Genomic DNA, 23692 nt, shown 5'->3' on the forward strand with positions numbered 1-23692 from the left:
AAGGTTTCTAAATTTGTATGAATTTGTAAAATTCACAACCATTATTTAGTTCCCATTTAATAACAATAAAAATTTAATTTCTTTATTTCCAGTTCAAGAAATAGTATAGTATGCTTTTATGAGCACAGTTTATTTTGTTAACATTTCCTACTTCCACTTTAAAGAAGTTTATCCCTTGCTAGACAATATAAAAGTAATTTAATTTTAACTACTTAAATAAATGTCCTTTTTTATTAATTGGGTTTTTATATAAATCCCTCCATCAGGTTGAAGAATAACAGTGTTATTTTCTTGATTCGCAGAAGAAAAAATGGTATTTCTTGTCTTCTTTTTATGAGCCAGATATTGCACTAGGATTTTATATATATTATCTACATCATCTCACAATAACTATTTAAGATAAATGTTTTAACCATTTTACAAATCAGAAATATGTGGCTAAAAAGATTCAGTAGCATTTAACAGACCTATCAAGAGAATAAATTTAGAACTTATCTCAGATCTGAATTAGTCTGAAGTTTGAATTTTAAAAATAAGAACACTGACATCAGGCATTTTATCATTAATTTTAAAATAAGCTGAAGTTTACTTGGCACCATTATGTGGAAAGAAGGTTGATTTAATAAAAGGATAGTGTGAACAAGACTTGGATAAATATTAAGAGCAAAAGCCTGGATCTTTCACTTCATCCTTATGTAGCTTTGGGTAATATATTCTAGCTTTTGACTTGCTTTTCTATCTTTCACATGAGATAGTGTTAAAAATGACTAGATGACCTTTAAGGTTGGGGTGGTAATCAAAATATTTAAAATCAGTATGGCACAACAGATCAAACAGAACAGATGGCCAACCAATCAGAACTGACACCAGCTCTAATGAACCAGTACCAACTGAAAGATGTTTTTCAATATGAGTGAATTTTATTTAATTACCATTTGAGATCTAGAAAGCTTTCTATTTGGAAACATCATAAACACTTACTTTGGCATATTATATGTATGAATATTATAAATTTAATTTACATTTTAAAATTCCATGCTTATTACATCTGCTATTATTTATTTCTGTTATATTGAATTAATTGGCCTTTCAACTAATTTTTTAAAATAGCCACATACTAAATACTATTTTCAGCAGTATTCATGTGAATTTAAACTGAAGTAAAACCCTCAAAACTAACTAATAATTCTAATTAGTTACATTAATACAATGAAGTGCATGCAATCATCGTCATACAAATTCCTATAACACGGAAACATTGTAAAGAAGACACTCTCATATTCCTTTGTGATAATGTAATATAGGTTGCAAAATGCTGTCCATTTAGGAGCAACAGGTATCTCATTGTTTAAAAAAAAGAACTGCATAAAACTTCCTGGAACATTATCAATTGGTGTTTAGTTTTACTTTCCTCATTCTGAACCAAAGGAACAGAGGACGACAAATAAGAATATTAGACGCACTTTCAGGAAGTACACAGAAAGCTAATATATTTTACAGCATGCACTTTCAACCTAACCCTTTGAAATAAAGTCAAATCCTGCAAGAATTATTTAATAAGAATATAATGTAAACTGTTAGATTCTAAAATGTAAACCATTAGGAAGGCAAAGGGAACTTTTAATGCAAAAATAATTCAAAGTTAAGACATATTTTTTCAAAAAGAATGAGCAAGCAATATATATTTTTTCATATATCAAAAACCTGTAAGTTGAAAGAAAAGTAAAATAGAAATTTCATAGAAAGGTCTAATTCAAGAACTGGCCATGAAAAAAGTCATTCACCTTCTTTATGTCTCTGTTACATCCTCTTAAAATAAAAGAGACAAGTGTTGTGGCCATGTCACACAGCTTTCGGTTTAAATGTTTATATTGTAATTTGAGATTTTAAACTGCTCGGCACATCTGTCTAAGACAAAATCATCACTATGTATGTATTGTAAATATGTGACTTGTGGGACTAGAATGTAAAATAAATTGTGTAGTATGATGACTGGCATGTAGTAAATGATCAATAGTCATTATAATTATGAATACAGGATGGAGGTAAATAATATTAACTTTATTGAATAATCCTTACGATTTTATTCAAATGAATTATTCTCTGATAAAAGTCACATTTATGTTTATACAGAAATACAGTTGTCAGTAATTAGGAGAAGTAGTTTTCAGATTAGTCTGTGATTGATCAAGGAATGAAGACTGGGTATACAGTTCATTCTTTCATTCCTTGATCAATCACAGAATTGATTCTATAATCCAAATACACAAATCAATCATTCAGTAACAGACATTTTTGTAACCTGTTTATTCAAAACCAAACAGAAAGGGATTGATTTGGTTACAGCTACTCTAAAATCTACATCAGACATACAAGTGAAGCACTCCTAATCTACACCAGATGTAAAGCACTTCTGAGCTCCTGCCACCTGCTTGATGTTGGAAATGAAGACTTAGATATTCGAGATAAGATTACTTAGCAAGACTGGAGACTGAAAATGAGGAGTCCTTTTCTGTTCACAGAGTAAACTCCAGTCCCAAATATGAAGAGACTGACTTTTGGCAGGGAGGTTTACACTTCATGACAAGAAACTATCTTGAAATTATGTAAAGAGGAGGAAAATACAATTTTGTCCTTAGTCCTATCAGAAGGATGCTGTAAGCACAGTTCCACTTTTTTTCAAGCCACTTCCTATCTTCCTGTCTGTAACCTGGTACCTAAATTGATCCAGTTTGATCCAAGCCATACAAGTAGGAGCTATTCTAAGCAATGTTTGCAAATGCACTTGTCTTAAATTCTACTTTCAGGACAGTGGATATATCATAAGTCAAAGAAGTCAAAGCTGACACATTTGAACTCACATAGTCAGGCATCTCTCATGTGGCAGCTCAGCCAATTCCTCAGAGCTTCCTACCAGAGATGCTTCAGAATCAAGGCTATGTTTGAAAGAAGTGATTTACAACCACTGTGTTGCCACAGACATACCACAACACAACTTTGATTATTCTAAAATTTATTTTAACAAGTTTTTATTTCTTCTAAAATTTGGTCCAAGTTTCTGTTCCTCTACATTTACCCTAAATATGCCTCAGCTTTTCTTAGATGCCAAAGAGGTATAGAAAAAGCCATTGAGTAATCATATCTGAAAACTCTTCAAGTGAAAATTCTACGAGTGTGCTAAATTTCTGGAGTCGATTATTCTTAAACCGATGATGCTAAGAAAGTTGCATCAGTAAGTATTTTGATATTGGTATAGTCAGAATAACCAACACCATAAAGTTATAATGTACTGAGGAGACATCTCTCTTATGAGAAACTTGATAATTTTGAAAGGCAGAGACAAGGCAACAGAATTTTGCCTGATTTATTAATAGTTCATCTTCACATTTGCATCACATTGGAATGGAAGAGGAGAGTGAGAGAATTTTAAAATATGGTATTAATCTAAAGACACCTGCTACTAATTTCCAGTCAAACAGACGGATATTATAATTTTAGAATAAAATGGCTTTGACCGTTGCATTCAGTGACTTATATTTATATTTGCATAAGAATTTTGAAATGCTTAAGTAGTCTTATTTAACAAAAGTAAATCAATCCAATATTTTCAAAATAAATGTACATGGTAAAGCATAACTCCTATTACGTTATAGAATGTATGGTTTAACAGTGGTCCAATCATAACTTATGACGATGCTTTTTGTTATAACATATAAAAATGGATCAGTAAATGCTTTTCTGATAATTAATGGTTCTTTAGAAAGACAAAAAAAAATTGTCCAGTTTTGGCAGAGATTTGTCAGGCTTAGTTGATTAATTTAAGGAAAATTGCAGTAATTATTTCAGTGGCCTGTTTCCTGTGGTATTATGAGTAGATGATCACTTGCAAAACAGTTTTAAATAAAATTCTCAGAATATCCCAGTGATATTTTAAGTAGTATTTCTGAAACATAATCATATTCAATGATATATTTTGTATCACAGCACAGAATATATCTCCCAATGGATCATTTACCATAATGTATCTGATTTAAAATACTATCAGCATATTACAGGCAATTATTTCTGATACACATTAATATAATATTAAAAAGTTTGTCTTGTTTGTGTATCTTAAAATATACTTACGGGTTATCCAATAGCAGGACTATGGGATTAAGTTCTTTCTTTGGTCTATAGTATGCCCTGAGAGGAACAATAAAGTTATACAATCCATTTCCAGCTGTTTCAGCTGCAACTATAATTAGTTTATTTTTGAATCCATAGGCTTTTGCATCCTCATAGTAGTTATGCTGGCAACTCTAGAGAAGAAAAATTATACAAAGAAATACCATTTTTATATTCCATTAAAATTTGGTGAAAACATTTGAGACATATGAAAATGTAAAATTAATCTAACCATGTAAATACTTATTTTCTAACAAATTTGAAAATAGTTACATTTTTCTATGCCCATTTCTGCAATCTGCAGTAAAAAACAAAAGTGTGCATGGACAAGAAAAATGAATTGCTGGTTTTGTAGCCTGATGTTGAAAGAGTCAACAATTTGTGTGTGTGCTTTTTTTTTTTTTTTTTTTTTTGGGATGGAGTCTTGCTCTGTTGCCCAGGCTGGTGTGCAGTGGCATGATCTCCGCTTGCAACTTCTGCCTCCCGATTTCAAGAAATTCTCTGCCTCAGCCTCCTGAGTAGCTGGAATTACAGGCACCTGCAGCTACTTCCAGCTAAATTTTTTTCTTCTAGTAGAGATGGGATTTCACTATCTTGGCCAGGCTGGTCTAGAACTCCTGACTTCGTGATCCACCCGCCTTAGCCTCCCAAAGTGCTGGGATTACAGGTGTGAGTCACCGCACCAGGCCTTGTTTTATTGTAAACTAAAATTTGCTGCAAGAGGACATCAAGGTATGCTTTTTTTTGAAATGGAGTCTAGCTCTGTTGGTAGGCTGGAGTGCAGTGGCGCAATCTCAGCTCACTGCAACCTCTGCCTCCCAGGTTCGAGCAATTCTCCTGCCTCAGACTCCCAAGTAGCTAGGACTACAGGCGCACACCACCAAGCCCAATTAATTTTTGTATTTTTTCTTTTTTTTAGTAGAGATGGGGTTTCACCATGTTAGCCAGGACGGTCTCGATGTCTTGACCTAGTGATCTGCCCACCCTGGCCTCCTAAAGTGCTGGGATTATAGATGTGAGCCACTGCGCCTGGCCCAAGGTATACATTTTTACAAATTTTCTCTGACTTTCATTTCTAGAAATATAGTGATATCATAATTAGATAACTTCAGGAACATTCCCAGTACCAAATGCTTAAAGTGATGAAGAAAAGAAAACAGTGAACAAAAAACTCCAACTGTCTACATGCATAGTTGAGCTGGCAAGATAATGATGTGAATACTCAAATGTAAAATACCCAGTAACAACAACAAAAACAAGAACAAAGCATTACCATACTCATCGTTGGCCTAAAGGCATTTTGCTATTTCATGGAGTCTAGAATTTGACAGAATTAGCATTTTTAACCCAACATTATTTTCAGCTAAATTATCTGCATGGAGAACTGTTTTGATGTTCTGCTATTTATCCTTCACATGTCTCTATGTGCATTTCTTATTTATGTGAGTTGAGATTAGTTAATTCTCTGGAATATTTATCACCTCTGGATGATAAAAGTATCAGAATACTTTTTTTCTTTTCCTTCTTTTTTTTTTTTTTTTGAGACAGGGTCTCACTCCTGCTGCCCAGGCTGGACTGAGGTAGCACAATCACTCCTCACTGAAGCCTCAACTTTCCAGGCTCAGGTGATTCTACCATCTCAGCCCCCGAGTAGCTGGGACTACAGGTGGGCACCAGCACGCTCGGCTAATGTTTTTTTATTTTTGTAGAGATGGGGTCCTGGGCTCAAGCAATCCACCCACCTCAGCCTCCCAAAATGCTGGGATTACAGGCATGACTCACCATGCCCGGCCACCTCTAGAATATTCTTTGCCATTATTCCTAAATAAAAATTACAAAACACTGGTGAAAACAAGGCATGATGAGTAAAAAGAAAAAATCATAACAAGATAACTAGACTCACAAAGACTACTAATTTTGAGATTAAATTCAGAATATAAAATGAGCATATTTAATATGTTTAAAGAAACAAAAGCAAGCATTTAAAACATGAGAAAAGAAAAAGAGCTCTTTAAATCTAAATCTATTTCTCTCTATCTTCTCAAACTAAAGAGTATAACTCAAAAGATTACTTAAATCACATATAAGATGCAGCCAAAGGGATCACATGCAGGACAGAATGAAAGAACCCAAAATCAAAGGCAGAGAAGAAAAGAAACAGAACTTAGAGTGAAAAAATTAAGACTTGAAAGCTATCATGAATTTATTTAATCAGAATATCTGAAAAAGAGCTAAGAATCAGAAAGAAACCTTATTCAAGGCCAGGTGCGGTGGCTCACGCCTATAATCCCAGCACTTTGGGAGGCCAAGGCGGGTGGATCACAAGGTCAAGAGATCGAGACCATCCTGGTCAACATGGTGAAACCCCATCTCTACTAAAAATACAAAAATTAGCTGGGCATGGTGGTGCGTGGCTGTAATCCCAGCTACTCGGGAGGCTGAGGCGGGAGAATTGCCTGAACCCAGGAGGCGGAGGTTGCAGAGAGCCAAGATCGCGCCATTGCACTCCAGTCTGGGTAACAAGAGTGAAACTCTGTCTCAAAAAAAAGAAACCTTATTCAAGTAAATATTGACTAAGAATTTTTGAGAAGTGATGAAAAACCAAATGAGAAGATCTTAAAAGCAGCCACAGAGAAAAGAGCCACAGCTACAGGAAAAAACAACTGGAATGGCAGCTGACTTTTCAGCCATTATTTGGAGAACAGAAGGCAGTAAACTAAGTCCTTAAAGTGCTAAAAGAAAAAAAAATTGAACTAATAGCCTGGACTTGGACACCAAGTAATGAGAATGAGAGCAAAGTAAGAACATTTCAAGGAAAACCATAATTAAAATGATTCACCACCAACAGAATTTCCTTAACAGAATTATTATTATACTTTAAGTTCTGGGGTGCATGTGCAGAACATGCAGGTTTGGTACACAGGTATACAACATGCCATAGTGGTTTGCTGTATCCATCACCCCATTATCTACATTAGGTATTTTTCCTAATGCTAACCCTCCCCTACCTCCCCACCTCTGACACGCCCCACTGTGTGATGTTCCCCTCCCTGTGTCCATGTGTTCTCACTGTTCAACTCCCACTTATGAGTGAGAACATGTGGTGTTTGGTTTTCTGTCTTTGTGTTAGTTTGCTGAGAATGATGGTTTCCAGCTTCATCCATGTCCCTGCAAAGGACATGAACTCATCCTTTTTTTATGGCTGCATAGTATTCTATGGTGTGTATATACCACATTTTCTTTGTCCAGTCTATCATTGACAGGCATTTGGGTTGGTTCCAAGTCTTTGCTATTGTGAACAGTGCTGCAATAAACATACATGAGCATGTGTGTTTATAATAGAATGATTTATAATGCTTTGGTTATATACTCAGTAATGGGATTGCTAGGTCAAATGGTATTTCTAGTTCTAGATCCTTGAGGAATCACCACACTGTCTTCCACAATGGTTGAACTAATTTGCACTCCCACTCACAGTGTAAAAGCGTTCCTATTTCTCCACATCCTCTCCAGCATCTGTTGTCTCCTGACTTTTTAATGATAGCCATTCTAACTAGCATGAGATGGTATCTCACTGTGGTTTGGACAGAGGGTCTCAAGACTTAAACTTGGAGATTCTGGCAATAAGGCAGAATAGGAACAGCTCCAGTGTGCAGCTTCCAGTGAGATCAATGCAGAAGGTGGATGATTTCTGCATTTCCAACTGAGGTACCTGGTTCATCTCATTGGGACTGGTTGGACAGTGGGTGCAGCCCAAGGAGGGCGAGCCAAAGCAAAGCAGGGTGGGGCATCGCCTCACCCAGGAAGTTTAAGGGGTCAGGGAACTCCCTCTCCTAGCCAAGGAAAGCCATTAGGGTCTAAACAAAATTTCTAAAGGTGGTAATCTAGGAAGCAGGAAAATGAATCCAGAAGGAGGTTCTAAGGTATAAGAAAGAATGGAGAACAAAGGAAATGGTAAAGAACCAGGGCAACAAGTCTTTATTGAAAGGGCCGGGCACGGTGGCTCACGCCTGTAATCCCAGCACTTTGGGAGGCCAAGGCGGGTGGATCATGAGGTCAAGAGATCGAGACCATCCTGGTCAACATGGTGAAACCCCGTCTCTACTAAAAATACAAAAAATTAGCTGGGCATGGTGGTGCGTGCCTGTAATCCCAGCTACTCGGGAGGCTGAGGCAGGAGAATTGCCTGAACCCAGGAGGCGGAGGTTGCCGTTAGCCGAGATAGCGCCATTGCACTCCAGCCTGGGTAACAAGAGCGAAACTCTGTCTCCCAGGAAAAAAAAAAAAAAAAAAAAAGAAAGGGTGCTTGGAGAATTATACGCAGAATCTGAAGTTTTGTAAAGAAATAAGGTCACTCAGAAAAAGGTGATGCATGGGACAAGAATAGTGTCAAGCTAATAATGTTGGGATTATCAAGAATGTCAATATTTATGAGATACGCAAAGAAAAAATACCTAAGGAGATTTAAAAATAGCTCAATTAATAAGGAAACACCAAGCAGAAAGCAGAGAATTTAGTGTTCATAAACACTGATCAGGACACCAGCCCTGATGATACTGACAAAGGATAAACTGGATAACGTGATCCCAACTCACTCACTTCACAGACACAGTAGAGTCAGCTGCATAATCCCATACTATTCCTATAATCCCAAAGTGGGTGCTTATTTACATGGCAGACCACCTTCTGTCAGTCTAATGCTACCTAAATAACCAATAATTCCAGGTATCACTAGCCAATCAGCAACACCCAGTTTTGCTTCATTAATATGGTAAAGAGACAGTTAATAGTCCTTTGACATTAAAAGATCCTCTTATTGCACCTCCACCAATCCTGTTCTCTGAAAGTTTAGCATTTCAGTTACATGGGGATCCCTGTTTGCAGATAAATTATTTCCACTCTTTGGTCTCCTATTTTTTTTACTACTTTAACTGTGTACGAAAAGAAGTAAATGCAACCAGAAGTGAATCCAGGTTTTGTGGTGCCTGAAGCAAATATTATTTTAGGAATCATCCATAAAGAAAATGACAAAAATATTATAAATAATATTAGTCTTAGAAGGAGTCAATGTGGGGAAAGAGCCTTGAAATTTAGGATTTACTAATATTACTGAAAATACACAGCTGGCCAGAAATATCCAGTGCTTCAGAATATTAAAGTAAATAAGGACTGCATCTTATTTAAAAAAATCAAACGAGTATTTCATGTCATGTGAAAATTATATAAAGTTCAAATTTGTGATCCTGAAGGACAGAATCGTCCATCTCAATGGGCCCAGATGATTATTTCAGAGTAATGAAAAAGATTCTCAAAGCAACTTCAGGGAAATAAATGCAGGAATTTTCTAATGTTCTGTAAATGTTCTTCCTCAAGAGTGATAGTAACAGCCAAAATTTATAGTATTTATCACATAAAAAATAATAGCAAGAATATTAACAAAATGTACTAAGCAGCAATCAGTTATTAAGTTTCCTGCACCTCATTAAACATGTACTAAATTAGATAATCCCTATAAGAGCCCTATGAGGTTCATATTAAAATAATATCCACTTTACAGATGAGGAAACCGAAATTTGATGAAGTTAGCTGCCCAAGTTACATGACTTGTAAGTGGAGAGCTGAGATTTTAACTATAACTTCAAAATTTAATGTAAAAGAAAAAAATCCCTAGCTAGAATTAGTGGCACATCTTAACCTCTAGAGGCAGTGAATATAAGCTTCTTCTTTTTATCAGTATTCTTATTTTTCAAGAGAATAAACTCATCGCAGTCAAGCCCAATGGTTGTATTGTGAAAAAAGACAAAAATTCTAAGAATGCTAGGCTAGCCCTGCAGCAGAAACAGTGATAGCTGCTCCTCCTTTTCCCCTCCCTCTTTCATTGGTGACCCAGAACCCAGAACCCCTAATATGTGAAGGGTTTTTTTTTTTTTAAACTGATGATGGTTTTGTGGGTTTTGTAACGGGATGAGTGAATGACAGGAATAATAGAGAACAGCTATCCTCTGTTGAGAAGGGGAGGATAAGTAGGCTGGGAAACTTCAAAGCCTTCCCAGTCCCCAGCACCTGCCTTTCTTACTACTTCCCTGGAGATGTTGGGAGAGTTTCTTAAGTATTTCCAGGGCAGCATCTGATTCATTTGGGGATGGAAGGAATTTGTCCCACATCAGGAATAAAATTTATGATGCAAAAAAAAAAAAAAGCTAGAATTTTTATCTTTTGGACAGCTTCTCTAGGACATCCAGATAGAAACTGAGAATGACAGTTTCTATCTCAAAACTTTGAGAAAGATTAGGCAAGATTCTAACATAAGCTTTCACTTTAGTCATAAATGAATCTCTTTGTCTAACACATGGACTTACTCTTCTTATCATGTCAAGGGATTTCATACTGAGATTTGAAGTAATAATGGTAAAATAAATAATGCACATTTGGTCAAAATGATTTCTGGAGACTTTGGATGTTGAGGGTTCACTGGGATGAGATTTGGTGCCTTATTTTCCTCTCTAACAACATGACTAGAAGATCCATTAGGCTAATTTAGTAGAAGACTAAAGCTATTGGGTAATCATTAGTGCAGCTGAAAAAGTAAAACTATTTTATGTAAGTTTATATTTGAAAAGATAATACCAACATCAAAATGCTGTATAAATTATTTAAATACATTAATTATAAAATGCTAGAATTTTATTTTAGCAACAAGTGCTTGCTTACCTTGTCTAATCTTAAGCAGCAAAATGGTACTTTTTCATGAAGGAGATGACAAAAAGTGGGTGAACTTCCTATATATGGAGAATAAGGTGGGTAACCTTTAGCATACCTGTAAAACAATATAAAATATTACCCCTGAATAAGGCATGCAAATTTGGGAAATTAAGTTATGGCCATGTTCCTCTGTTTTGATCACATTATATCAATAACTCTGTGTTACAATTATATTTTGATAAAGAGGTAGTTAAGAAGAGAGGTAGGCAAACTGTGGCCCTGAGATAAAATATGGCCTACCATACAGTTTTGCAAGCTGAGGGTTGTTTTTATATTTTTAAATGGTTGAAAAGAATCAAACGAGTATTTCATGTCAAGTAAAAATTAAATGAGGTTCAAATTTCAGTATCTATAAATAAAACTTTATTGTAATTCAGCCACACTCATTTATGTATGTATTGTGTATGGGTGTTTTTGTGCTTTGGTAACAGAGTTAGTAGCTGCAACAGGGATCAAAAAGCCTGAAATATTTATTGGCTGTTCCTTTCTAGAAAAAATTTGCTCTCAGCTTAGAAGATTTTCATTTAAAAAAAAAAGTAGTGTTAATTTCTACAAAATACATTTAAAGCAAAATGCATAGTTATAATTTGCTATATCAATATTCATTAGCCATAAATACATAATCAAAAGGGAGTAAATAACAGAGTTAATTGGTTAGAAACAGAGTTTTTGTTGGAATCATGCTTAAAACATTATCACAGACATTTCACTTGCTGACTTCTGAAAAACAGCCACCTGCATGCATATTTCAGCTATATTGACTTTCAGAATGAAACTTCTAAAATGTAGCAGCATAAATGAAAATTATGCAATAAAATAAAATTTAGTGAAAAGAAGATCCCCTTATCCCCCAATAAGGAAGTGTTTGAGTTTAACAAATTTACCTGCTAAGCCATAACATTTCAGACCTAGTTAAAACTGTTTTATCCTTAAAGAAGAGATGCAAATCAGTATTTTCAGGACATAAACTTTATTGGCTGGGAGATAAAATTAGAGGGTAAAATTTTTTAAATTTAGAAGCGGGTAATCTCCATAATTACTGCAACAGCTCTTTCATTTTTCTAGAAAAAAAAGAAAAAACCCTTTTACCTCTCAATTTTTAAAGAAGTGTAAAGAAAGAATTTCAATCGCACTCCAAAACACTGTTTCCTGTGAAGACATTCGTTGCCAAACCTCTCCCTGCTCCCATCCTAGATTCCAAATATATTTGAGGATTCTGACCATTAATTTCTTTGGAGAGCATATTTTGTTTCGTGGGTACATCAACCTTTCTTACAATAATTTTTTTAAGTGTGAGAAATTAAAGCAAAGAATATTTTCGCACTTCAATAATATTTAAATTACTTTTAGATGAATTCAACATTACTTGAATTTTCATTTTATGAAAGATGCTGGAAGAAAGATAATATGTTACTAATGCCACAGCACCCATACTATGACTAATAGCAATTGATACTAATTGAATGCTTACTCTGCACAAAACATTGTTTTGGCATAAGCACTTTTTCTGCATTATCTCAATTAATCACTGCATAGCTTTATGAAGTAGTAATTACACCCCATTTACAGGTAAATAAATTATTGGCCAGTTTTTAAAGTCACTTGTACGGAGTCAATAAGTATAAAGTGGAACTGGCATGGCAAACAATGTAGTTAGGACTCCATAGTCAAGGCTGTGCAGTGCTGTGTTTCCTGAAGAATGACAATTTAATATGTGGAGTAAGACATGTAAAAAAACTCTACTGCAGGCTACAATGTGATTAATACTACATAGATTGGTACTCTATTAACCATGAAAGCTCAGGAAAGGGAAACAGTACTCCTTTTATTCATACATTTGAAATATTAATTAATGCACACTGTATGAAAGTGCTGAACATGAAGACAAGTAAGGAAAGCTTAATGTAGGGGCTGCATTTACCTTTCATTGAATAATCGATTGAACTTCAATACAGATGTGTAATAAAATAAATCCAAAGTATAAAGTACAATATACTATAAAAAGCATATAATTATGAAAATGAAGTTTATATCTTGGGAACACTGATTTATATCTTTTTTTCCTTGAGGATAAAGGATAATTAAGAGACCGGAAATATATGTTGAAGCCAGAAAGCTGAGGGATTATTATGCTCTGCAGTTAAGAGTATACTGGCCACTAGCGGTGTGTTTTGGTTGAAGTATATAGGAATGATTCTAGGATGTTCAGAAGGAAAGATCATTAGCTCCTTACCTATTAGGAAGGTACCTAAAGAAAATACTTAAGGACATTAGCACAAAACCCAGTAATCTTACACCTTAGAGTATCTGAACATACTCTAAGTTTGAAGAAATTTCTTCATCTGGTGTAGTTTCATCTTCTGATTGGTCACTTAGAAGATCACATGTTTGAATTGATGATGTATCTGCAACCTCTAAAACAGGAGCAATACTAGGTCTTCTTATTTCTTTACTTCCTTCTGTAGGAAGAGACAGGGTAGGGCCACTTGCTGATCTACAGCTTGTGTCTTGCAAGTCTATAGCCACAGTACCTAAAATAATAAAACATGAAAATTCATCAAGGTGTTTGGCATATTGATCACTAGTATAGAAAGCTAAATGAAATATGAAATATAATGAACATATTCAAGATATATATAGTATATATTTATGTGTGTGTATATGTTTAGTTCTGACAGCTAAATATTTCTTTTGCACATGGACATTTCCCTGGACAAGAACAATCTCTATTTGCATAAAAGTGTACTTGCAAAGTGTTGCTCTATAGCACAAACATAACATTTGTAAAGTCCTGAAGTATATAGAAATTTGAAGTGAAAAAGCATACCTTGATGTTCCAATTTATATTTCTTTAAAATTTATTCTTTTGTTGTTGACCATGTCCATTTTGTGAATTTCTCATTATGTCTTTCCCTACCACTTTTTTTTTTTGAAGACAGAGTCTCACTCTAGCCTCCAGGCTGGAGTGCAGTGGCACAATCTCAACTCACTGCAACCTCTGCCTCTTGGGTTCAAGAGCCCCCTTTCCTACTGAGCTATCTTTTTGTAATTGATTTGTGATCACTTTTTAAAATACCAGGACTACTGATATGTTACATTTATTTTTTATTAAATGAATATTTATTGGCTGCCACATATGGGGAGCACTGTTCCAGGTACTTGAAATGTGTAGAGAAGACAATAAAGTTTCTACACGATGAAAGCCATACGTAGCAAGCACACGAATAAACGGATTATTGTAGATAGTGATAAGTAGCATGCAGGGAGAGGAATGGAATTTTTATTTGGTAAGAAAGAAGGACACTGTTAAGTTAGGACATATGATTTTTGACCTGAAATACAATAAGGAACACACAAGTCATGGGAGTATCTGGAGGCAGCAAGAACGGCAAGCCTAGGCCAAGTGGCTTAGGGCTATTAAATACTTGAGGCACTCAAGGAATGGTAGGCAGAAGCAGCAATTCCCTTTGTGATTTTTATTGAAATTTAAAAATTAATTTTAATATTGACTTATGAAAAATTGAGGTCCCTCTCCTAGAGAAAATAATGATGAATGACATCGTATTTCATGATTATAAGTTTCATTTATGCACTCAGTGGCATGTGGTCATCCTTCTAAAAGTCGTTAGTCTTTACTTTGTTCCATTCTTTGAAACAATTACAGCCACGTGTTGCTTAAAAAGGGGGATATGTTCTGAGAAATATAACATTTGGTGATTTCTTTTTGTTCAAACATCATAGAGTATACTTATATAAGCCTAGAGGAGACAGCCTACTCTCCTAGGCTTTACGGTACATAGGCTGTATGGTGTAGCCTACTGCTCCTAGGCTGCAAATCTGTAAGCATGTTACTGTACTGAATGCTGTAGTCAATTGTAACACAATGGTAACCTAAACACAGAAAAGGTACAGTAAAAATATGGTATTACAGTCTTACGGGACTACCATTGTATGCCGTACTATCACTGACTGAATTGTCTTTATGCGGGACATGATTGTTTAAAATTCTGCTTTCCTCAAACCTCTGACCTTCCAACCTTCTACCTCATTATAATAACATGACCTGAAGAAAATATTACCTTATCTCAGCCCTTCACTTCCATGGTCATTTTTTAGACCTTGTTATAAGCAATAATAACAATGTTGTACATATTTTTAGGTATTCGCCCTTTGACCACCACTATTTCTTGTCATTTCAGGTCACCCTCACTGATTTCCCACTCCAGCTATGATTTTACCACGCTGGAACTTCAATTCTGATGATGGTAGAGTTTGTCTCTTTCTTTCCCTTGATATTCTCTCTTCTCTTCTTATCTGTCTTAAATTCCAAATTACCTATGTTTAAGCATTATGATTATTTTCTTGCATAGACCCCTGGATCCCTTGATATATTTTTGCTTCAGTCCACCCTCTTGACAAAATATAACCCTGCTTAAGTTAGACCCTCCATGTTCCCCATTTCTATACCTATGCAACTGAATACACGTGGGCAGTTTAGCTCTTGCATCATTATTAGTCTCTCCTCCTCGTCTGTCCTGATTTTTGGCCGTTTTCACTACACACACAGACGATCCTTCCAACACTCCAGACCCAGCTCCTTGTCCTCACCGCTAGTAGTGGCTTCTTCTATCACTCTCAGTCATTCTTTCGCATGGTCACGCCTTCGCTTTTGTAATTAGTACCTGCTGCACATCTTCTCTCCTTCTGGCATCTCACTCTCTGACACCTGTACCTTGTCTTTCCAGCTCTCTCCCTCTTGATTTTCACTGGAATAAGAATCAATTAATCCACTTTCCTTTCAGTCTCTTTTAACCAAAAGACATCTTTTCACTTCCTTACTTAAGTTCCATGGCTTATAATTATATACAATCTATTATACAAACCCTCAATCTCTCTGCCTTTATTCTTTATACTTTCAACACTAGCTACAAAGCCATTTCTTTTCTCCTTTTGGCAGTCAGACGTTTTAAGAGCTGTCCAGATCTAAACTGTTCCTAACTTGTCTTCTACCATTCTTTCCCAAACCCACTCCAATCTGGCATTGTCCCCTACCACTCCACTGAAACAACTCTTATCAGGGTGAACAATGATCACTGCATTGCAAAATTCAATTGACACTTCTCAGTCCTTATGTTATATGACCTATCAGCAGCATTTGACATGGCTTACCATGCTGTTCTCTTGATGCACTTAGCTCATGTGGATTCCAGAACACCACAGTCATCTGGTTTTCCTACTACCCTGCCGATAGCTCCTCTTTGGTCTGCTTTGCTGGTTTCTCATCCCCCTGATACTTAATCTTAGTACATACTGCAGAGGTCTGACCTTTGTCTTTTATTTTTTCTTGTTCTACTCATTTCCTCAATGATCTCATTCAGTTTCATGGCTTTAAATACAGTACATAGATGAGAAATAAAAAATTTATTTTTTCAGCCTCTCTCTCTCTCTCTTTCTCCTGAACTCCAGACTCTTATATCTAACTTCCTGTTAGACATCTTCAAGGTGATCCAAATTGCTCTTTATCTTCCCTTGACTTCCCCAAACCTGCAGTCCCCTAGCTTTTCCTCTCAATTTATGGCCATTCCTTATCTAGTTGCTTAATCCAAAAACCTGCTATTTCTTCACACTTCTCTTTTTTTCACAGTATCAATTCCTTTTTTTTTTTTTTTTTTGAGACGGAGTTTTGCTCTTGTTACTCAGGCTGGAGTACAATGGCACGATCTTGGCTTACCGCAACCTCCGCCTCCTGGGTTCAGGCAATTCTCCTGCCTCAGCCTCCTGAGTAGTCGGGATTACAGGCACGCGCCACCATGCCCAGCTAATTTTTTGTATTTTTAGTAGAGACGGGGTTTCACCATGTTGACCAGGATGGTCTCGATCCACCCGCCTCGGCCTCCCAAAGTGTTGGGATTACAGGCGTGAGCCACCGCATCCGGCCCCCTCAATTCCATTTTTTAAGGAATCCTGATTATCCTCCAAGTACATCCAAAATTTTCTCCTTCTTACCACTTCCACTTGAAAATAGTCTGATCCTTGCTCCAAACCATCTATTTTCAACAGCAGCCTGAGTCGAGTACTAAAACAAGTCAGCACAGGTGAGATCAGGTCAATGGCTCTACATAAAACCTTGCAATAATTTCCACTCTAGTGAGAGTGAAGCTGCAGTCCTCATATGGACTTAGAAAGCCCAACAGGATCTGGCCTCTTTCTACCTGTTCTTCTTCATCTCCTGCTACTCCTTCAGCACTCACTGTGCCTGAGACACAAGGACCTCTTGACTGTTCCTGGGGCCCAGCCAGGCTCTCACTTTAGGGCCTTTGTGCCAGCTGTTATCTCTGCCAGGAATGCTCTTTCTCCAGACCTCCAGAGGACGAATTCTTCATTTCCTTCAAGTATTTGCTCAAACATCACCTTCTGGCCTACTAACCACTTCATTTAAAAATCCACTCCTCCCAAAATTAATTATCTCCTACATTAGCTCTGCTTTCTTCTTTTATTTTCTCCCTTTTAACTTATAACCCACTAATATACTAAGTAATTTACTTATTTTTTATATCTACCTTGTGAACTAAGGATCTTTGTTTCTTCAGTAATGTTTTATCACAAAAACTTATGACAGTTCTTGGTACATATTAGGTACTCAATAAATACTTTTTGGGGTACATATTACATACTCAATAAATACCTTTCGGGGTACATACTAGGTAATCAATAAATACTTTCTGAGTACATGAAAAATGAGTTGCTACTGTAGAATAAAAATGTCAATGACAAATAGGGTTACCTAAGAAAGTCTAGGTAGAACCATGGAATAGTGTTTGGAGGGAGCAATATTTAGACTGAGACATAAAGGATTAGAAGTCATTACTTAGCAATGTTGGGGTATGGGGAGTAGTTCCTGTCAGAGGAAACTTAATGTGTTAAGGTCCATTGACGAGAAATTGAAAGAAAGTAAGTGAAGACTGAAAGAAAGTAAGTATGATTGGAGCTTAGGAGAGCAGCTGAAGGGGTGGTAAAATGTGGGGTCAGAAAAGTCAGAAAATACCATTCATAAAAAGCCTATAAAGAAAGTGACTGACTAATTTATTTTCTGATGCTGAAGAGTAAAAGGGGTTGTGTTTAATAATCACATCAGGACAATTATATAAATTGGAGCAATCCTAAGAAACTGGAACACTCCTAAGAAAACTGGGATTGCCTAATGCAAACAAGAACTTTTGGTTATCCTATTTATAAGTTATGTCACATTATAAAAGTTAGATTTTTTTCCAATGGGCAAGAGAAAGCAGGTGATTTATTCAGGAAAACGCTATTATCAAAATTCTGTTTAAAAAGTATTACTGCCACAGCAGGGTGTAGAGTTGCGTATAGAGTGGCAAAGCTGGAGGCATGGAAAGAAGACAAGGTTGTCGATCCCGCAGTTCAGGGAGAGGAGGGTGGAGGCACCGACCACGATTATGTTGCTGGTGGACATGAAAGTACTGAATGACTCTCGGGGCTATTTACTGATCAGATTCAAAGAATTGGTTAACTATGAGGTATAAGAAGAGTAAGTTGGTGAAAAGTCAGAATTGTGACTTTACAAATCAAAGGATAATGGTGTCAACTTCATTTTAGCAAAAAAAAAAAAAAAAGAGAGAGAGAAGGAGAAAATGGTGGTGTTGAATGAGACTGTACAGATCAGTTTAATTTGAATATGCTGTGTTAGTTTTTCCTGCAAAATACTCAAATAGAAATAACCAGTAGAAGTTCCTGTTGCTCTAAAGAGATGTTGAGTTAATACTTTAGATAAAGAAAACATCAGTTGATGGACAATTAAATCCATGAGAGCAGATGTGACTATACAGGGAAAATAAATGTGTACAATGCAGAAAAAAAGGCATTAGAGTGTTTCTGAAGAACATGGTCAATATTCTTGTCATATGTTGTGAAGACAATCATTAGATATAGTGTCAAAGAGAAGAGTGGTGACCTTGCCAAAATAGTTTCAGTGATATGACTGCCAATGTCACATTGAACTGGGTAGAAACATGGACACAGGACAACAATAAAATCTAAAGCCTGCCAGTAAACACAACACTTTGGAGAAATTTGTCTCTGAAGTTATTAATGCAGAAGGTTCAAAAGTACATGTGTATGGTACACACAGAGATATGAAGAGAGAGAGATCAGCCAGAGATTCTGAATAGAAAATGAAGTTAGGTAATGAGGATGGATTAAAGAGTAGTCTCTGAGGAGGAACAAGAGTATGGTCCACGGAATAAATGAATGTATCTGTGTTAGTTAAAAAGGGCACATTTTCCTTGTGACAGATACTAAATGTTTGTAAGTGGTTAGGTAGCAAAACTGTAAAGAAATTCTTATTTGCATGGAGGTATTTTTCTTTTATCTTTTTTCTTCTGTCATAGAAGCCAAGTTCAATGGTGAGAGTGAGGTGGGAGATGGAAAGAGAATTTTGAGAAAAATGAAGAATATTTGAAATAGCCTCTGTTGGTGATAATTACAAAGAGAACTTACAAAAGAAATAAAAAAGTGTATGGTGCTTATAATATAATCAGAAATATAAAATGATTGTTGGTTGTATTTTTGTAGTATCTCAGATTGATTTTTTTTTTTTGGACACAGGGTCTTTCTATGTTGCCCAGGCTGTTCTCAGACTCCTGGATCAGGAAATTTTTCCATCTCAGCCTCCAGAATAGGTGGTATTACAGCTACATGCAACCACAGTAGGCTAATAGGCTAATATCTTACTTAAAAAAAAAAATCACAACTTAGAAATGCTGTGCTGTATACCTAATCATACCTACTTTGTAAAATACAGCATGTTTAAAATTTGGCTTTAAACTTTTAATAAAAACTGAAATGTATTTGTATTTATCATTACTTTTTATTTTAGGAATAAATTAATTATATTTTCAAAATTTTTAATACTTACCCATGCTGGCAATTATGCTATGTACAGGTAATCTGGAAGGTCCATGATAAAATGACCTTGAAACATTGCTTTTTCTCTGCTGGTCTTGATTTTTAAATGCTGAATTCTCTTCTTTGGTAATATTAATATAAAAACATATGTCTGTAGAATTCATAATGTATCGAGGACCTGGATTCAGCAAAATGTTTTTATTATCTTCCCTCCTTACACCAATCAAGCAGACACCAAACCTTAATTTAAAAAAGAAAATAAGAGTTTGTAAGAAAATTAGTAAATTATTGTTAGGCTGAGGAAAAGAAAAGCTTTAAATAATGGTATTTTAAAGCGTGAAATGTCTAGAAAGTCAAGATCCTCATTTTTACAGGAAAATAAACTATGTTCTTAGTGTGTTGTAAAACCAATTTAGGTGATTATGACCACTATAAATTTATATTTAAATGAAAATGAATGGAAGAACGTAAGAAACATGAGTCCATGTTATACACTGAGGGTAATGTTATTTTGCAAATTTTTACAAAAATTTTACTTTAGTCAAAAAACATAAATAGTATTTCTTACTTTGGTAAAAAAGAAAGAAGTTTAAAACTATTGGCCAAAGGAAAGAAACTTACTGTGGTCACCTGAAAGACAATCAGGGTCACTAAATTTATCATATTTGGTTTACTTTAAATTTTAGAAAAAAATTTTTTTGCAATAGTCTTAAATAGGTACGCACTTAATCAGAGAAAAACAGCAAAATTTAAATGTAACAGGTGCCTTAAACGATTTTTTTATATGTTCTTTGGGGTGTCCTCCAAACACAAATCATTCTCAGTATTTTTATTTCAATGTGCCATAAAGCGTTACAAATTTAATTAAGTTTAAAGATATTTTTAAGCAATAAAATATATGTATCAATATAATTACATTGAGAAGTAAAGTAGAATACAGAAGCTCCTTGACTTATGATAGTTATGTCCTGATAAACCAGCCTAAGTTGAAAATATTGTTAAATAGAAAATGCTTTTAATACATCTAGCCTACCAAATATCATAGTTTTAACTTAGCCAACCTAAAACATACTTGTAACACTTCCTATAGTTGGGAAAAATCATCTAATACCAAGCCTATTTTATAATAAAGTGTTAAATATCTTACATAGTTTATTGAATATTCTACTGAAAGTGAAAAACAGAATGATTATATGGATACTGAAAGTATGGTTTCTACTGAATGGCTGTTGTTTTGTACCATCAAGGTCAAAAAATCATAAGTGAATGCACTGTAAGTTGTGAGCTCTTGTACATTACATAAGAGATTAGTAGACTTCACAGATACATTATAAATCCTCCAAAATATATTATACTAAAACATTCCAGACAGATATTATTTTCATTATATACATATATTTTTATTTTTTAAGTAAATCTTTTTTTTTTTTTTTCAAAAAAGGAAAAGAAAAAAATGTTCTATGTTTGAACTGGAAGGTAGTTTTATTTACTTTTTAACTTATTTCTCTGGCCAAAACAAGGGCCACCATCAGAGATTTTTTTAAATGTATAGTTTTTATAAATATTTGTATTACTTTGTTTCAGTTTTTAATCAACACCTTAAAATTCAGATCTGTAAAGAAGATTTTCATGTGTTTGTAAATTCTTAATGGATTAAAATATTTAAAAAGTTTAAAAGTTGCCAAACAAAATATTCCTATAAATTATAATTTCCTCCTGACAATCTTATAGGGACCATACAGACACCAGGGTTCAAATGTTTCAACATTGGGGAATATTGTGGCAAAAATTCCAGAAAGCTTAAACTCGTGAGCACAATATTCATTGTATTTTTGAAAACTCCTTTCATATGATATGTTTGATTGATTGATTGACATTTTAATTGTTCTCTGAGGCAGAAACATACTTTTTGTGTGCATGGAAAGAGGCATATGTAAAACTCTTTCCTTCATATTCCGCAAAAAATGTACTTTCTTCCAAAACAATGTGGTAGACTTCATTCCCAGAACATCTACCGTACATCTTCTGCCATTGTTCTGGTGACTGCTGGCCTTCTCTGCAACACAAGCACACACACATACACACACACAAGAAGAAAACACAGTGAATGTGGTTAAAAAACATTGTCACAGAAAATTTTTTCAACTGTATAAGAACTGGCAAGCACTATTCCAAGAAGCATCCAAATAGTGCTTTGAACTCTGAAGATGACATTATATGCAAGAGTTTATACAAACATTTTGAAATTAATAGTATATATATATAAGCTTGAGAAATGGTAGTTTTCTAGAAAGTGGGAGTTTTTCAAGATCTAGGATTTAATTTTTAGTCTCTCTTTATGTATATCCTATCATGCATATCCTGTAAAATTTGTTGTACAGTCTCCATAATATGGCCAACATTATCTTACCTATCCTGCAGAAGCTCTTGTAGGTATTTTATTTTGCTTTATGTTTAAAATTATAAATTTATCTCAATTTATCAATTTGATTTTATAGAAAATACACTCTTATTTTTTGTTCATATCATAGCAATGACTTTCTTCCAGTTGTATAGCAGTCAAGAAAGACACTTCTCTGTGATAAAAGTAAGGGTCTTGCCAACTAACTGAATATTTGTGTAACCACAAAATTCACGTTGAAATCCTAATCCCATTGTGATAGTATTTGGTGGTGGGGTCTTTGAGAGGTACTTAGGTCTTGAGAGTAGATCCCTCAGGAATGGAATTAGTGCCTTCTATAAAGATGCTAAAGAGCTGTCTTCCTGCCCTGAGAGAACACAAGAAGTCAGCAGTTTACAACTCAGAAGGGGGCCTCACCAGCACCTGATCATGTTGGCACCTAGATCTTAGATTTCCAGCCTCCAGAACTGTAAGAAATGAATTTCTGTTGTTTATAAAATGCCCATACTGTGGTAATTTGTAATAAAAGCCTGAACTGACTAAATCTCCAAAAGAGATCCCACAAAAGTATTTTTTACAAAGAAGATAAGTTTACAACAAAAAGCACAATGTCTTTTGTTCTAGAATGTTCTGTGCTGCCCGCCTTCAGTAGCTTTAAAAATATATTAAAAATGCAATTGATGAGAAATTTATAATGGATATATAAATAGCATTCTTCTCATTTTATATAATAAATTCATTTATCTTTGCTGAATAAAGCTTAAGAACTCTACAAGTATAAGGAAAGCACATTTTGGAAGCAAAATGAAATGCCAGATACAGGTGATGGGGAGGAAGGCAGCAAATCACACTGCCATGTGTGTACCTATGCAACAATCTTGCATGTTCTTCACATGTACCCCAAAACCTAAAATGCAATTAAAAAAATAAATAAATAAAAATAATAAAAATAATTCATCATAATCTCTAATAGATTCTTAATGGATCACAGCAGATCACAAGTCATTGCTACCACGTTTAGGACTTTAAAAGCCATTTTAAACTCTGAGTATTGTCTAACGGGTTATTAGGAAGGAAATAGCAACATTTTCAAATTGTCTCTAAGCTTTAAAAAAAAATCTGTATTTTCTAAGTATGTCTCATTTCTGCATCATTCCTTCTTAAGTATGTTTTAAGAGTTGCCGGGCACGGTGGCTCATGCCTGTAATCCCAGCACTTTGGGAGGCCGAGGTGGGTGGATCACGAGGTCAAGAGATCGAGACCATCCTGGTCAACATGGTGAAACCTTGTCTCTAGTAAAACTACAAAAAATTAGCTGGACATGGTGGCGCGTGCCTGTAATCCCAGCTACTCAGGAGGCTGAGGCAGGAGAATTGCTTGAACCCAGGAGGCGGAGGTTGCGGTGAGCCGAGATCACGCCATTGCACTCCAGCCTGG

General features: G+C 35.2%; 1 protein-coding gene across 3 annotated transcripts in view; it reads right to left on the reverse strand.

Moving 5' to 3' along the window:
• Positions 1-23692, reverse strand: part of KCNT2 (potassium sodium-activated channel subfamily T member 2) — a 390893-nt gene that overhangs the window by 91866 nt on the left and 275335 nt on the right. For all 3 annotated transcript variants that reach the window (XM_012444610.3, XM_012444608.3, XM_012444609.3), the window contains exons 15-19: positions 21761-21910; positions 19865-20094; positions 13247-13460; positions 10879-10984; positions 4129-4301 (exon numbers count right to left, since the gene is read on the reverse strand). In XM_012444610.3, coding sequence (XP_012300033.1) covers positions 4129-4301; positions 10879-10984; positions 13247-13460; positions 19865-20094; positions 21761-21910 — 873 coding nt within the window. The remainder of the gene's footprint in view (positions 1-4128; positions 4302-10878; positions 10985-13246; positions 13461-19864; positions 20095-21760; positions 21911-23692) is intronic.

Source organism: Aotus nancymaae, unplaced genomic scaffold (genome assembly GCF_030222135.1).
Source record: "Aotus nancymaae isolate 86718 unplaced genomic scaffold, 86718_ANA_hifiasm-v0.15.2.pri h1tg000108l, whole genome shotgun sequence".
NCBI classification, from domain to species: domain Eukaryota; kingdom Metazoa; phylum Chordata; class Mammalia; order Primates; family Aotidae; genus Aotus; species Aotus nancymaae.